An 18085-nucleotide genomic window follows, 5' to 3' on the forward strand; every position below is an offset into this window, starting at 1 on the left:
AAACGTTCATTAATTCACCCAAGGCTTTTTCAAGCAAAACTGTGGCTGTGGGGATTAAGTTACAGACTGATACTCAGGAAGACAAACTCATCAACTGATCCATATTTAATTTATTACTTCAACGAATCAAGCTGAATCATTAAGATTCCTGAATCAAGAATAGATTACATTTTTATTTGTCATCTCATTTTAAGTTAATGTTACCAACTGGTAAATATTTGTACCATGCTCATACTAAACTATAGTGCATGAATGTAAACTCGTTTTTAAGCTGCTTAACTCAAGAACGGCTAGAAGTTTAGGGTTACCGTTAACAAAAAAGAAAAGCACAGAAAGAAGCCCAACCAGCAACAAAACCAAGTAACCACCCTTCCCCAATCAAATTAAACACCTTTCTCCCCATACTTACACATTTTATAGGTTATATGACTGCTTCAACATTCACAAACCCTATAGCATAATGAAGACAGCCTTGGTCCCAGCACACAAAAATAATGTTACATGGAGGCAAAATATTCCCACTTACAACAGAAAATCTATGCCGACCCACCAAGAGCAATTTACATCCACAAAGCTTGTTATCTTTCAAAAAGACAGTTTCCTCTCTCAGAATAGAGAGAAACTGATATGCTTTCCAATTTAAGAGCTTCAGCTGCTATAATTTTAAGATTATGCAGCTGGACTATCATATATTTGCATTTCATTTAAACAAAGAGCTTGTCCACCAACATATCTTACCTGCTGTCTGTGCTAGAATTGTCTACTTAGTTCTATTCCACCGTAGCAATAATTTTCAGACTCAAGGAACTGGTAAAAGCCACTTGCTATATGTATACAGGCACATGCAGGGCACATGCTTATATGTGAACACTGATCTGGAAAGCTACAATTCATCAGCCATCTCATCAACAGATTGCTAAAACAAAAACCTGTAATTTGGTCTTTCAGAACTGTTTTGTAGCACTGAGGTGAAAACCAGGCTTTTTAGAGATACAGGACATCACGGTAACATGTATGTTACTGTCAGAAATGCTGCACACTGAGGACATCAGAAGTAATACCAGGGTTAAGCATCGGTTATTCCCATTAATACTGCTACAAAGCTTTGCAATTCTTTCATATTCCTCAAGGCTGAGAAACACTTCCTCAAATTAGAGGCCTAGCAGAAAGGTCATATGAGACATAATACATACTTTGGTGTGTTTCACATTCTACTGAACTCCAATGATATTTAAACCTCAATAGTAAGTCTTGCAAATCTGTACTGTAAAGAAGCTGGAGTTCTGAGCAAAACAAGCCCTTTTTTATCTGCTGGCTGGCTGTATAACATATAAAGCAACCCTGTCAAGCTAACAAAACCCAGTGCTTCTCCACAGCCCGTAGCTAGTGAAAAATCCCCTCGAGTCACATATCCCAAGAGAGTTCTGGAGCAATGGGAAGTAACATCTGGGAGAGTGCCTGACCAAAGACCTAGAATGAGGTCTTTACATCCCTCAGTTGTTTCTTTCTCTGGAACACTGGGAGGGTTGCTTTCTTGAGCCTTCACATTATCTTCCTCTTTCTTCTTCCTCTTATTCTCTTTTAGCTTCTGTACCTTGTGCCTGAATACGTCACGATGCTTGGGTTCTTGAGGACCACAGAAGAGTCTGTCCTTGCTTAAATGTAGTAAATCATCTTCTGTTGGGATGCAAATCATGGCATGTATTTCAGGGTTTCCCTTTCTCAAGAGAGATAATTTGACCCATACCAGAGCCCTGGGATAGCTCATCAAGATTGGCAAAAGGACATCTTCAGTCATTTCCTTTCCTCCAAGCTGAGAAACAAGGCGAGGTCGCCGATCTTTTCCAGAAGTGGGGTAGCACCAGGCTGATAACTGCATTAGTAATTTCTCATTCCTATTAATAAGTGTTAAAATAAACAAAAAAAGACAGTAATTAATAAGTAGTACAACAGAAATCCAGAAAGTCACCTATTTGAAAGAGTGTGATTAAAGAAGCACCTTTCAAGCTGGTGTCTGTAACTATCAGCACAAGAAGAACAAGGGCAAGTGAACTTCATGCATAAGGAGGCTACTTGTTCTGAAGGCAAGAATTTCACTCAGCTTGTTAAAGCTTGATCACAAAAGCTTTATAACCTTCAGTGACACAATTCAGTTTTGAACTGACAATATTTCTTCCCCTGATAACTACATCAAAATGAAAGATCTGCATTCAGGCACCTTCCAAACAACGGCTGGCACCCACATAATTTACAGTGGAATACAGGAGATTCTATCTTCTTTGCAGAGCATCTGAGACAATGCATTAGAAAAGAGGACATGTGCTGATATACACTGCAAGTCTGAAATCACATATATGATCACCCAGAAGCAGACAGAGCACATCAGCTCCAAGAAAGTGCTAAATTCAAGCCTGTCGTATTTAAGACAATTCCTTACATCATCTACTTAAGGTGTTTGAGGAAAGCAGGACTTCCACTCAACAGCAAAATTACTTAATCTCCTCAACACTGTATTTCGATCAAATCTTTTTGCAATCAAAGCTGAGTCATTCCTTTTCCCAATTCAACTACTCCTAATAAAGAAGTAACACCTTGCGTGCTTATACCTTTTGACATACCTGAGAACAATGAAGTTACTTCTCATAGTTTCACCTCTCTCACCAAAATCTTGGGTGCCTGTATCACCCTCTGTCTTTATGGCATCTTCGGAGCTTACTTCCATGGTATCCTCTGCCTCACCAGCCTCAGGGGAAGCTTCTTTCACCAGTTCTGGTTTGGGGTCACAAAAGTCACGTCCTTCAGTTGTGCAGTGCTCAGCATGTGGGGAAGGACACACAGATTCTTCTGAAGCTTTCATTCTTCCTTCCCAGCTCTTCACCAGCTGCCCCCAAGGACAGATGAAAGGGGACAGAGTGCCCAGTTTGACATAATTTGCCCTTTTTGCAGGTGGACGTCTAAATAAGAAATCAAGTACATAGTAAGATTTATAACCAGTGTTCTTTCAAATTGGCACTTAAAAAGGCTAATTGCCTGCTTTGTCATGCTGTTCTAATAATGTTTTCTGTTTCTGTAAGCAAGCATTTAAAACAGAAAGTTAACTGTGCATTCAGTAACCTCACCAATAATTGTCAAGTTATACTTCTAGGCAATGCTGATATATTTCTGCTCACTATGTCCTTTCAGCAATGCTGGATGCTACTGACACTATCACCATTTCCTCTGAAATTCTCCTCCTTGTTGTAGCTGGAAGGGCAACTGATACCAGTTTGTTCAGAAGATGCTTCCAGATGCCCCATAAGCATGGTATGGCAATGATTGTAATGAAAACAAAGGCAAACTTCTGCCTTCTCTCTATATAGCTGAGAAGCTTGCCTGAAATTATTTCATTTTTTACTTGGGTCTTTTAATTGAGCTTCACTCTGAAAATAGAAGGTTTTAGTTAATTTATGTGACCAGATTAGGAAAACTTTTCTATTATGTACAGCTTGAATATATTTATTGTCATTACTTTAAAACACAATAGTGAAAGACCTTCCTGAAGTCCAAGTCTAAATGAACACAACAGATAATGAAGGGACTATCTTAAGCACCACTGGTGGTTTTTTCTTCCATTCTTGTAATCAATCAAAGTTAATGTTACCGTTTGAATCTGTCAAGAAGGCTGCTTTCCAGTTCTTTGGCAAACTGCATTCCCGCCGGGCAATCAGGGAAATCATCTGGAGTGTGAGGTATTCTTTGATACTCAGAATGTTTGGAAGCTTCTTGCAAGCCACCAACTCGTACACCTCGGTATATCTGTTATAAAAATCAAGCCCCCCCCACCAAAAAAGCAACATTTGTATGATTAGTAACTGGCACCAAATGATTTACCATTAGAGACATACGCTCTTAGAAATACAAAACCAAACAGCTATCATATCAGCTTTCTCTTCTTACCCTGTTCTCTCATTTCCTGCTTCAAGCTGCCATAAGGGCACAGTTACACTCAAAGGAAGATACAGAAAACTATCGCTTATTTATTTTTAAGATTTTAAGACCAAGACTGTCATGAACCAGTTCATACATCCTCTTTATAGCGGGATTTTGATACTGTGATGGCTTTATTACACAATATGAAGTATGCTTAAAATGGTATTTCAGACCAAATGGTTTCATTTGTTATATTTACTTGCCATTTTTAATGAATGTTACTTACAAAAGGAATCCAGAAAGCCATGCCCCAGCCCTTTGGGAGATAGATATCCCAGCCACTCCCCCATCCTGGTCGATCTTCTCCAGCCATTTTTCCTGGCTGCTGCACCAACAGTATAGGAATTTTAGATTCACGAGGACCCAAATCAAGCTGAGATCCAGGTACCAGTAACTGGGCTCTCATTCTGTTTAATTCCTAAGAAGGAAAATTTTCCAGTAAGTTAGTAACTTTTCCCCTCTTCCACCTATCCTTGCAAGATACAGACATGAGATAAACTTATAACTAGAACAAATAAACTAGTAACACTCTACACATATGAACTGACTTTCACTGAAGCATGAAAAAAAACTATAGAAAAAGCATTTAAGAAGCCTCCAGCCCCCACCCCTTTAAATTTTCATAGTGCTTGATGGAGGGAAGGTATTGAAACTCAAGTATGAAGATGTACAGCACAGATAAAGGAAAAGGGCAAGTATTCCAACTTGGTATTTACAGACCTGTGCACAAGACTAGACTGAGCACGTGCTTTCAAACAGACTGTTAATTCATGGCGAAAATCTGAACTATATCCAGAGAGATGAAAAGAGCATTTTGTCTTGAATCAGTTTCAAAGAAAGCATGCTGGCACCAAGGCTCTGTCAATCATTACTTGTTACATTTCATTGTACTGCATTAAAAATACATGTATGGGGAAAAAAAAAACCAAAACAACAACAAAACAACCAGCAGAACACCAGATTGGAACTGTACGTGTCTCTTCATGCCTCTTTTGCACCAGCTGTTCTATAAGCTAAACTGTGTATGCCTACACAGATGCCTACAATGACCACAACAGTGTACTGCAGTTCAGGACCAGAGGGATCTACTTTGTCTCATCTTTTTCCTGCCAGGAGAATCCACTTGGCTACGGAGGAGTAAATGGACAGAGCATCTCTGATGCACTTCACCCCTTTCAAGTGCTATATGAGACAAAGTGATGCAGGAAAATCCAATTTCAAATCTCTCAGAAAAAAAAAAACCACAATTACTTAGTTCAGTGGAAGATCCAGAAAAGCTTTCTTTTAAATGGATATTAATAACTGCTATAGAAGAATATCACATAAAGACTACAGAACAGACACTTCAACTCAGTCGTGTGCTAGTACCACATTAGGAGACTGCTGCTCTTGCAATTATATGAGTTTCAAGATTCGTACTACATGGGCCATTAGCCATTTTCTTCAAGACAATCCACCTCATCAGTTACCTGCTCTGAGATTTTATTTTCAGTGACGTTCTTACAGATGTCGTGGTCCCAGATAAAGCTGTGAGCACACTCAACGGGTACACCCTTCAGGTACAGCTGCCTAACTTTATCATTATCTACAAAAGAAGAGAACCTTCAAACAAAACTCAGATTTTGTTACTGAAATATCTTACTGAAGATAAGACTTTTAGCTTTAAAACTCCTCAATGGGGCATTAAAACTAATTCTGCTTCAACTCCCCAATTCAAACAAAATAAAGAAAAAATATACCTACCTTTTGTACTCTGTGGATGAAAAGCATTCAGCATTCAGTACCCAGCATGCAATGCATATCAATCCATATTTTAAGTAAAATAAACTTTACCAATTAAAATGACCCACAATGAAGCTGTTAATATTTCTGTGGTTAAAACTTACAGGGATTGCTTTGTCATCTAAGTGCTCTTGCTTATTAAAGGAACACAATATTTCTTGCTTGTTTTTAAATAACTTAATCTTTTGAAAGACAAAATTCAGCTAATTTTTTCCAGTTAATGTGGACAAAGAATTTCAGTACAGAAGATATGGATTACTAAGTTGTCCTAACAATAGGATAGGTACTGACAAACATAACTGCAATAACTATGTAATCATTTGTAAATGATTGTAAATGGTTTAAAATTGTCCATCCTACTATGAGTTGAAAAATCCTCAGAAACAATAAACATAGCAGCATTCCTGAGTTTGATAGTGCTATCAAGGTGACACTTGCTAAGCACCCTTCCTTAAATAACACACATTCCTTAGAACTGCTACCCCGCAGATCATGAGTATTTTTCTCCACTTTAAAGAGCCCTTTAATATCTGTCTCTTTCCATTCCTACAGCCCACCCAATGTTCTCCTCACTATTCTAAGATCTCTAACTTTGTACATTGTTTTTCTTTCATCCCCATTCAACCTGGAGAATTTTACCTCTCTACAAAACATACTGTAATTCAAACTTTTCCCCTTTCATTTTCTTTAGTTCACATTCACAGAATGCTGGGGAAATAAACCTACTGATGAGTAAGCTGCTAATGATGCAGCAAATAAGATGCTACAACTAGTGCAGGAAACACTAAGCACACAAACTACTGTGCCTATGACTAAGCACACAAAAGTCAGCAACAGCCATCGTAGTACCTACTTCCATTGATGCCAATAGCTGGTGCTCAGGAAACACAGGGAAAGAAAGGAAGGTTTAATTCTGTTTCCAACTGTTGTTCTGAGATTACCTCAGCAGTCTTAGAAGACAGGGCTAAGACTAAGACTGCATCTATTTGAATTTTTTCGTTCCATCCGAGAGGAGTAGCAGTAGCAGAAGTAGAAACATAAGCACCATTAAGGAGTAGTTTCAGAGCACGTATGTAGGTGGTATCAAGAGAGCCAGTGTATAAGGCCAGATATGTAAAGTTCTGCAAGAATATGTTTACTGGCAAAGTCCCTGGCTCCACGTTTGCAGAAGGAACTTTAGCTCACCTGTCTTTCATGATGTATTCTCCTCTGCATTTCATTCACTGTCTAGAGGTTCCAACAGACCCCATGTTGAGCAGCAAACCATGCTAAGACAGTAGCAGCAAACCAAAACACCACAAGAGTACTTAAAAAGGAGAGAAGACTAACGCTAGTTTGCAACTGCATAAGCACTGACCACTTACTCAGCGGCTTGACTTCCAGAAGGTATAAATCTGACGAAAAGGCAGTAAAAAGTGATTTACTCATAAGATCTCCATCTTGTAGCCTAAAGAAATTAGGATGTTCCTGCACTTAAACCCCATCAGCACATGTCCTTTACACACACTGAACCCATGCATATGCATTCAGGCGTATGATTAAGTGGGAAAGACTGAAATTTCCTTTGATTTGATAAATCATCATCCACAGGGGGAAAAATGTACACAACTGTAGCTTACAATGTATTGAATAAAAAACAAGGGGGACAGAAGAAATAGATAGATGCACATCATTTCACAGATTTCATGTATGACAACATATAGGCTAAGAAGGCTGTAACTTACCTACACCATTTGCACATTTGACAAATAATGCATCTTCAAATAGTAGGCATATGTTAAGAAAAGCAATTAGCTTTTACATAACATTAAAAAACAAGAGAGATTAAAACAAATATGGAATCTGCTAAGATAAGCAGTACCATTTCAAATTTAATAGTAATACCAATAGTATTTGAATATCCAAGAAACAAAAAGGGGAAAAACATTAAATACAACAAAGATGAATAACTAGTAACATTACTCACATAAAGATCATCTCACCATATTACCAGGACTGAGTAAGGTTACATTAAATCCAAGACTCAGAAAGTTTATGTAATTCTAATGCTCATAAAATTATTTGCTCAAGGGGAAAACTAAAACCAACTCAGTAGAATTACAGACCTCATCTTCCACTGGGGATCAACTATCTAGAAGTGAAAACGAACTTTCTTTGTGGGTGTTACTGTGGCAACATTGGTAGTACTGTTGCTGTACTAATACATATAATTTGCCAATATTAAATTCCTTTTTTGTTAAACAAACTGCCCTTCATACATTTGAAGAGTTCCTTTCCTGGGTATCTGCTGGGCAAAAGAACCAAAGGATCCAGGAACTGGATGGAAAAAATGCTGGTAAAACTGCTAAACTGAACTAGAATAACCTTTGGTAATGCACTGCTTTTGATGGAATTCTTGCTGGATACTCCAGTAATATGAACATCAAACATGGACAATAATAGAGTTCTATGGAAGAGTGCTACACTCAGATCAGTGTGCAGTATTGTTATTCCAAACATGTTTGGCTTACAATCTTCACCCAGTGTTGATCTTTTTGCGCAGAATGACGTCCAACAGATTCTCCTCCATTTATTTAATGGATTTTTGAACTGCAAAACTACCAGGCAATCAAGTAGGTTGACAGGAAAAAAATACAGTTGATTTATAGAGGCAGTGAAAAGTGCAATAAGATCACATGCCCTAACAAGATCACAACCTAAGCTACACATAATTCCTTGTCCTGAAATAGAATACAGTGGGAAGAAATCGTAATGCTTGCATAGAGGGAACAGATTGGATTATATATTTAATCTGCCTTTTGTATGCATTTCACACAATAGCTGATTATGTCTGAGCTTTCTTTCATTAATACTGATGCAATTTTTCTTTAACAAAAAAAAACAACAAAAACAATCAAATGCAACTGAAAGCTTTCCCAAGCCTAGAAAATTGCATAAGTATTTGAATGCAATACGGATTGATTTTCTATAAGCATTGAAGAAAAAAGAAAAAAGTAATTTCTCTCAACTACTTGAACAAATGAGCCTATTAAGGCAGGATATAGCACTGGTAGTAGCTGTCACATAGTCAATTATAAAATTCAGATAGGAACAACAGGCTTTGGAGGGTAGTAATAGCTTCTCTCTTCAACTAACACCTAGGAATATCAACGAGGCAGAGAGAAGAGTGGCAGTTACACCTCAGTTCTAAGGTTCCTAGATAAGAAACTACCATGCCGTAACATTTCCTCAGTACATAATGCAATAGGTACACAGGAGATTCTGAATAATCTTCTAAGTCTTCCCACACAGTATAAAGAAGTCACTCAGGTGGGAAATTACCTCCTTACTGCTCCTAGTAGAACAACTATTCTTTTCTACTCTCTTTCCACAATGCCCTTTTTATCTTCTGTTAGAAGGAAGTTGTATTATCCTTCACTCTCCTGCCTACTTCCACCTGATCTGGCAGTTGGCAGTGCTGTATTTGTGCAACAACAGGTCCTTTAGTAGAACCTAAATTAGAAGGTATCGTATGCAGTTTACATTTTCTTGCTCGCTGATCAAGGACTTTCTCCCCTCACCTAAAGAAAAGTCAGATACAGCATTAAGTTTATGATGAAAGAAAAAGCAAAAGAATACCCAATCTGAAAAGAACCAGAAAGCAAAACCAGTTTAGCTTTTCTGACTGTGGTTTACAAGATTTCTTGCAAGTTGAAGCATAACTCCAAACAGAAAGACTTGGAGATGGCCATTTCTAACCAGTCAAAATAAAAACAGTGTAAGTGCCTTCTTCCTCTTGACTCCCTGTCACACATTATTACCTCTCTATCACAGCCCTCCATCCTGAGGGAGGACCATCTTTGCCAGCGGGAGAAAAACTGCTACATGGCATTTCCAATGCTTAGAAGACTTCAGCTCATTGCACCTTCTTGAACATATTTTCACAGACATGACAAGCAGAATGAATAGTGACAAATAACTTGTTTTGGTTGCTAACTCCTTTACCAGTTCAAACCAGTCCCTGTAAACAAGTGCTATATAGCTCACCTTACTCCTCAGCAGGAAGGAACCAAAGCAGGGGTCGCATATGCAGCAACACTTCCAACATGAACATTAATGATGAGAAAGTAACTGCTCAGAAATTATAATACACAGGACAAAAGCTGTTCCACATACAAGGGTTGGAATAGGAAGATATAAGAAAGTCTGAATAGGATGAGTTGGTAAGATGGCAACTAAAATCAGTGTTCAACTTGGTTTAAACAAAAGCTAAGGCTATATTATTCTAGTATCTTGGAAACACATGATCAAAGAAACTTCTTGTCTGCTAGCAAGCTATTCTGTTTCTCATACTACCTTAGGCAGCCTGTGTCTAGTGAACCTAAATGTAAACACAAACACTGCACTGTGCAGAAATCCCATTTTACCCGTTCTGGCATATTTTCCAAGGAAGTTCAAATCCAACTCATCATGTATTCTGCACTTAAATGAAAGTCACTCATGCATCTTCTAGCAATCTCAAATGCTAATTTTGCATTTTCCTACAGTGAAACTGTGACATTCAAATACTATAAACCAAACTCTAAAGCTGTTTTTGGAGAGAAAAACAGCACCTGGAAGACTAAATACCAAACAGAAAGTTACTGAGTAGCTTTTAGCACCTGGTTGGCCTTGCCAGGATTCGAACCTGGATCATCTGTATGGTCAGACAGAGGCTTCCACTGAGCACAAGACCAGCTATGGTGCATGTCCCTCCCTCACAAGTGCTGTTCTAAAACACTGTTTCTGTTACAACAAGGTATGTAATAAGAAAGAGGAAACTTCTGAAATCTAATGCCAGAAGAAAACAAGAAGAAAAAAAAACAATCAGTGTAAAAGGACAGTAAATGAAAACAGAGAAACTGAATTTCATGCCTTTGGCAGTTCCATTCAAGCACAATGTAAACAAGGCATTTTACCTTGGTATTTTTCTGGATCCGGCATGGCTTTTGTCTTCTTTTTTGGCAGATTGACTCGAGGATCTCCAACAGTGAGGCCCAGTATTGTACCTGGTGGCATTTCTGATGGCGAACTTATCCCTTAAAAATACACAAATGAACAGTGCCATAAAACCACCAATAGAACTGTGATTCTTTTTTCTGCACTGTTATTCTGTACTTTTTTGCCAGAGTAGCAATTCAGAGTATTCGATTTATCATGTTTTTAAAACTCATCAACGCTTGTTAAAGGAAATTATAAAACATCTTCAAAAGTTTTACCTCATCTCTGCTTAACCGCCTCATACTGGATAGCTTGATTATAGTTTGAGATTTACCACAGTCAGCCCCTTACCTGTTTCAGTGCTAGAAGTGAAATGTTTATGAAGACAAGAAAGAAAATGAAATTTATCTATTGAGAGGTTGGCCTTCAAAAAGGACTAAAGTTCCATTAAAAAAATAAAAAGTAATGTTTCTCAAATCTTTGACGTGCCACAGTAATTACTTAAGTACAAGGCATCACACTCTCGATCAAACACAAACTACGTCTTACCAAACTGAAGCCAACTTGGTTGCATGCCAGTTTTGACCACTAAAATTTAAGTCTCCCCTTCCTCCCCTATTGCCCATGCCCAAATACCTTCTAAGAGCTCAAAGATAGCAGTTTGACGACGATGAAGAGATATTTTTTCAGAGTCCTTGCAGTTTTCTACCCACCAGTTATTCAGTTTCGACTCTGAATCCACCATCTCCTGGAAAACAACATCATCTTATTAAGTCAAGTAGTAATTCAGTAACTTCTAATCAGTATGAATTCAGTCTGTTCGCCTTAATCACCACGGTCGCTTCCTTCAAGTTTCAAATCAAAACCATTTTTTCCTGATGAAGCTTATTCCTATATTTCACTTTATGGTACTCTCCAATAAGCATATTGAGTTTGTATTCCAAAAGTAAACAAAGCACTCCACAATTCTTCCTCGCTCTGTAGTCAATGACTTCTTACAGAAAACCAGAGATTTTGCGGCCTCCTCATGTTTGCAGCAAGAGACACACGAAAAATCTGACACCCATTAAAACTACAGTGATGTTATGTGCTAAGAGGTGGACAAAATACTAAATCCTGGAGAAAGTATGCATTTGATTTAAAACATGAATGTTTCCTATACCCTTTTATGTCTTGCCCTATAGGAGCATCTAGCTCACTGAATGAGAAATATAATCTATGGTTTGTCAAAAAGAGTATAAATTATTTTGGACCTCTCAACACAACGCATCACTGTAGCAAAACCTTTACAGCCTTCTCAGTAGCATCACAGCTTCCATTTTCTCTCTACCCATACTAGAAATCCAGATACACACCCTTCCTGAGGTCAACATTAATCAAGAGGCTCAGTATGGAGAAGCTAACAGAAATATACAGGTTAACCTTTATAATAAATACTCCTAATGATTCTTTCTAGCAAGAAGAAGTTTGCATGCTCTACGACCCTTATATTAATTACAGTAATATCCAACAAGCCATTGTCCTTACTGTTTGGACAGAAGCAGCTTTCAGGGTCTCTGTAAGGACAGAGTGTGATAATGGGCCAATCAGTCGATACCTGAGAATCTCCATAGTTAGATCGCTGAAAGAGAGGGAAGTTTCAGGTGAGTGTGCAATTGTACAGCAGTTTTCTGTCATACTATGATCCAGCTACATTAACAGGTTAAGGGTCACAGTTTCTAACTCTACTATGAGCAAACCTGATCACAATGCCAGTCGTTTGTGAGACCCAGGAGTAGGACTGGAACGGATCTCTAGTGCCATCACCAATTATTTTTTTCACCGGCACAGCTTTATCTCCTTCTTTGTCCTCCCTCTTTCTTTTTTTGCCAAGGTTCTGAACAACATCCATTTGTTTTTCCTCTTGATTTAATGTTGTAATTGGCTCAGGAATACAGATCTCAGGCTCTGAACACTGGAAAATTGCTTTCAACTCATTCAGTATGTCCTAAAGAAAAGTGAGAAGTTTTGATTATGAGAGTAAGCAGTCCAGTTTCATGAGTTAAATTCTAGTGGTTCTGTTTTCTGTTTTAATGTGGATTATACGGAATGATCTTCATTCTGTTTAAGTCCATGGAGAGCACTATCACATGCTGAAAGTAATACTGTTGCTAGGAATTTATTATCACTTAAATTAATAAAAGAAAAAAGTATGCTTGTAATTTCAGTTCAGATCATGACTACTTGTGATGACAGGGACCAAACAGCTTGTCGTGGGAAGGAAGCAAAACAGGCACTAATATATTGTGAACAAATCCCTCAAAAAGTGGAAGTAGAAAATTTTTAACAAGCTCACACAAAATACTTCAATTGCATTCACATTCTGTACAATTCCTGTAAGTACAAGACGCAAACAGATATATAGTTAGAGTGGAAACCTTTCAGAAGGTATCTACAGCAAAAGAAACAGACAATGCATGAAAAAATTTGAGTTCAACTCTAAAAAACAGGATACCTGTTTGAGAGCTGGATGCACCCAGATCCATAACTGTCTGTTTTCAGACCCAGACCTTGGTTTCCAAATAAATGTAACAGGACCAAGCATGTCCTCAGGATAGCGATCTGCTCGGTAAATATTCAAGGATCCCTGGAATCTTCCAGACAGACAACTGGCTGCTCCAAACGTTAGTCCTGAAGAAGAAGATGCTTATTGAAAAGCAAAGTAACTTTTTGTTTAAGAAATAAAAAAGTTTAAGAGCCATTTCCACCATGGCACAGCAGCATGGGAAGAGCCACAGTACAAGCCGTCCTGATTCACATGCATCCTGCAGGCTGGACATGTCTGCTCTAGTCTATTCAAAAACTTAGCTTTATTTGAAACTAGTTAAATCTTACCTGCATCAACGCTACATATTCGAGCAAGCTGTTTCAGAAGCTCGTTCTCTTTACCAGTCAACTCCAGACAACAATAATATGATAAATCCTGAAACAAAAGGACAGTGGAAAAGTGAGAACTCCTGAAAATGAACCTGACAAGGAAGGGTCAACACTGAGCTTCATAATTCACAATTAAATTTTAGTAAATGAAAAACAACTGCTTGAGTCAAAGAGAAAATATTGTTATGTCTTAATTAAATAGTTTTTTGCTGTAGGACTGCTGTCAGGCGTTTCTCATCTGCAGAACAACCTGCCCCCTGAATAAATAGACCAGAAAGGTCACACAACGAAGTGTCTGTCTTTGGTAGCATCCTTCTCGCAAGAAGATGCAGAAATTCACTGGATCTATTAGCTCCTATGGCTGAAGATGAAGTATTTCAGCTACAGATACCTTTTTAATACCTAAAACTCTTCTATAGCCCCATCTTACTCTCTCACGCTGTCCACTTTTCACAACACTTATGAAATTACTCATTTATCACAGAATTGTTTGATTTGGAAGGGACCTTTAGGGGTCATCTCGTACAAATCCCCTGCAGTGAGCAGGGAGACCTACAGCTAGATTAGGTGCTCAGAGCCCCATTCAGCCTGACCTTGAGTGTCCCCAGCGATAAGGCATTTATTACCTTTCTGGGCAACCTGTTCCACTGCCTCACCACCCTTACTGCAAGAAACTTCTTCCCTATGATGCCCACCCTAAATCTCCCCTCCTTTAGTTTGAAACCATTTCCCTTGTCCTGTCGCAGCAGACCCTGTTAAAGAATCTGCCCCCTTCTTTTTTTACTGCCCTCCTTTAGATGTTGAAATGCGGCTCTCAGGTCTACCCAGAACCTTCTCCAGGCTGAACAGCCCCAGCTCTCAGCCTGTTTTCATAGTGAAGACATTCCACCCCTTGGATCATTTTTGTGTCCCTCCTCTGGATGCTCTCAAACAGGTCTATGTCTCTCCTGTACTGACACTCCACATTCAGGTGCAGTACTCCAGGTGAGGTCTCACCAGCACAGAGCAGAGGGGCAAGATCACCTCCCTTGCCCTGCATTCATAGCTAGCACTTATTAGCAGCTGACACAACATTGCTTCAAAGAGGTAGAAACACTGGTTAGAAATGAACAGGTGATTAACTTCACCTTGGCAGAAGAATAAAGAAAATGCAAATGTGATACCTGAAGAAGGCAGTGATTTGTCATGGCTCGGTAACAAGCCCTGTAGCACTTCTCTGTAGGGCTGTTTCCTAAGCAGTATCCCCATTTCTTTACCATATGAAATCTCTTTGCATGCCAAATATGTGTTTCCAGCCAAATATTTTTCCTTTGCCTGTGATTAAACTCTGCTACCAAATTTATGTGGCGTCTTCTGGCTTTGCGGCATTTAGTCTTGGACTGTTCTTTTTTCTGATGTACAGCTTTCTCAGCCTGTTTTCAAAAGAGAAGACACTGAAGTAAATCTCAAAAGGAAAAGCTTCTGTTAAGGAAAAAGGTTAGCATAGACAAGGATAGAGGAAGTACCAACATAATTAAATGTGTTAAAAATGTAAATGTAAATGTTTAAAATGTGTTAAAAATGTAAATGTAACACATAGAAATGCCACAGCAAGTAAGGAATAAGTAAATGTATAAGAGCATCCCGACTAAATGTTAAGACACTACTCCAAAATGAGCTTCACGACCAGGAATGGTCTCAAGCTGCATGCAACCTATCCACTGCTCCACTGTGCTGACCCTGTCTGAGCTATACTGTGCCAGTTATGAACAAGTTGTGCTGGCTTCAGTTGTGCAAAGTCACAGCTCAAAGCAGTGGTGAGCTGCAAGATAGGCAGGTGTTACTGAGGAGTCTTACATCACCTGAGACCTTGATACACCATCCAAAACAAACAGTCCTGCAGTAGGGAGTTTTATCATCATGACTCCAGTAACTTCTCAAGACATAGAACAACGATGAATCCAAGACATTATTGACAATTACACTGAGATCTACTAAAATGTAGGTTTTGCATCCAAATGTCAGCCCAAGCTTGTCAGCCTTTGTATATAAGGAAGCTTTGCAGGCAAGCTCAGCTGTAAACTGTAATAAACGTACAGCACCGCACAATAGTTACATCCACTATACACCTCATCAAATACTATAAACTACACGTATACCTCTTTTCTGGCAATCTCTTGCAGCCGCCTGGGTAGGCGCTTAATATTGTGACTCATAGCTCGCCTTCGCATGCTCCTGGGCAGAGTCTGGAACACTAGAGAGTTGGAAGACTTCTGCGCAACTGCTTTCAGCATGGCTTTGAGCTCAGCAGCACGAGCTTCAGCAAAGGTAGACACTGGAATGAAAAGAACTCCATCAGAACATGGCAAATGGCAAAGATAAAAAGAAAGGGACAACATACATAGGTTAGTGAACTCCAGCAGAGTATTCCTAGTACACCAGTCTACTGACTTCATGAGATAAAACAAAAATATCCTCTACTGTCTATTACAGAAGTAATTTCTGTTCTTCAAATATCCTCACCAATATGTTTAGGCAAATACTGAGAGCTGAGGTATAAGCAACATGTTCTATTTGCACAAAGTACTTCTTTACTATGGCAGCCATGTTTTCATGTATTATTCAGACAGACGGAAAAACTTAATCGTGGAAAAAAAAGCAGGAAGCAATGATCAGACTGCAAACTGTTTTAAAATGATCAAATCAAGGAGTCAGAGGTTGATTACGTTTAATGCTTATGGAAGTGTATTCATTATCACAGCACCACCATAATTTGAAAAACTAATTTGTCTCTTTGCTTTCCTAAACAAACATTCTGTTAGAAGTTTCTTTAACTCACAATATGAGCATAAACAGTTCCACTGACTACATTGAAAACAGATGGCTGTCAGTATTCATTTTACTGGTAAACCGTAACCCAAATGCATGCCCTCATTATAAGGAGTGCAATTTTTCAACTCAGAAGTCTGAAAGGACTCACTGAACAACAGCTGGTAATTCATTTCAGTAAACAAACTTTTCTGTATTTTGGAGAAAATCAGGAAAAACAAAAGACAATACACATGTTGACCAAAACATCCGTTCTGACTTTTGCTATTGTGCAAAATCTAAGACAGACAACAAGCAACTTCTAGCAAGCTGCCCTGGAAACTCTGACCTTTTCTTATACATACAAACCTGTTATGTATCTAGGCATTTCCTCTGAAGAATTCTGATGTTCTCCTTGCCATCCTCCTCTTCCTCTGCCTCTTGAGTCTCCTCTATTTTGTTCTTTCCTGTAGGGAGGCCCAGGTGACTGATGCAAAAATTTCTTCTGTTGATACTGCTGCTCAGAACGAACATCTCCTAAAAGGTTTAGAAATGAACACAGATAACAGAAATACAAAGTCATCCAGGAATGGATCAATGAAGCCCAAAGGGAAAGATATAAACCTGATATAAACACGCAATAAAGCATCTAAATATGAGGGGGAACAGCTGTTTACAAGGGTGAATAGTGATAGAACAAGGGGGAATGGCTTTAAACTGTGACAGGGGAGGTTTAGGTCACATAAAGGAGGAAGTTTTTCACACATCGGGTGGTGACGCACTTGAACAGGTTGCCCAAGGAGGTTGTGGATGCCCCATCCCTGCAGGCATTCAAGGCCAGGCTGGATGTGGCTCTGGGCAGCCTGGTCTGGTGGCTGGTGACCCTGCACATAGCAGGGGGTTGGAACTGGATGATCATTGTGGTCCTTTTCAACCCAAGCTGTTATGTGATTCTGTGATCAAAATCAGCCCACGTGACTGCCATCAGTGACAGTGCCAACAGTGACTTACTGTTGTTTAGTCAGCAAAACTTTCCCCTCTTATTTTTTTTCCCCATAAGTTTAGCTATTTTTGTCCTTCTATCTTCAGTAAGACACATGCATTTCTTTTGCAGTAATAAAGCAAGCACGGCACACATATGTTGCTGCAGTAAGTAACAGTACATCGTTAGACACTGTCCCGCGTGACATCCCAGACGCAATAGCGGATAACAGCGGGATGTGCTGGATGTCCTGCTGTCTGGATAAGGAGCTGGCTGGGCGGTCACACTCAGTGAGTGCAACCGGGGGTGAGTCATGCCGGGGGGGATGCAGGCCGTACCTGGAGCCGAGCAGGCCCTGCCGCTGCTGCTGCTGCCGCCTCCGGTAAAGGACGCCGGCTCGGCCGGGAGCGTGACGCTGGCCGGCTGGTTCCTCATCTTCCTTGCCCGCTTCTTCTCCCTCGCCGTAGACATCTCGGCTCGACACGGAGCTCACACAGCCCCTCCTGCTGTCGCTCCGACAGGCCTAAAGCGCAGCAGAGCAGCCAACCTCCTCCCGAACGCGGCTCCCCGCGGCCGCCATCTTGGCTACACGAGGCCTCCCGAGCCCCTACAGCGCATGCGCACAGCGCAGCCACACACAGAAGGTGTGGGGGGCTGGGGGCGGGCGGGGGAGGGTATTTAGGCGGGCGC

At 39.7% G+C, this 18085-nt stretch overlaps 1 protein-coding gene across 3 annotated transcripts; it reads right to left on the reverse strand.

Moving 5' to 3' along the window:
* Positions 1-90: 90 nt before the first annotated feature.
* Positions 91-17998, reverse strand: POP1 (POP1 ribonuclease P/MRP subunit). Of its 3 annotated transcripts, XM_015856147.3 has the most exons (15): positions 17734-17998; positions 16783-16950; positions 15765-15940; positions 14790-15038; positions 13585-13672; positions 13205-13380; positions 12450-12697; positions 12238-12331; positions 11347-11458; positions 10689-10808; positions 5439-5554; positions 4196-4387; positions 3641-3795; positions 2619-2954; positions 91-1895 (listed from the first exon to the last, which is right to left on the reverse strand). In XM_015856147.3, the coding sequence occupies exons 1-15, from the start codon at positions 17864-17866 to the stop codon at positions 1232-1234; spliced, it is 3027 nt and encodes a 1008-aa protein (XP_015711633.2). In that variant the 5' UTR covers positions 17867-17998; the 3' UTR covers positions 91-1231. The 3 variants fall into 3 exon arrangements, 2 of the variants coding, with proteins under 2 accessions (XP_015711633.2, XP_085395517.1); XR_014943316.1 differs by lacking the exon at positions 5439-5554; XM_085539391.1 differs by lacking the exons at positions 91-1895; positions 2619-2954; positions 3641-3795; positions 4196-4387; positions 5439-5554 and adding an exon at positions 9104-9311.
* Between the last annotated feature and the right edge of the window lie 87 nt (positions 17999-18085).

The sequence above is a fragment of the Coturnix japonica genome, chromosome 2, assembly GCF_054131305.1.
Source record: "Coturnix japonica strain WE chromosome 2, WE-NBRP24, whole genome shotgun sequence".
Taxonomy (NCBI): Eukaryota; Metazoa; Chordata; class Aves; order Galliformes; family Phasianidae; genus Coturnix; species Coturnix japonica.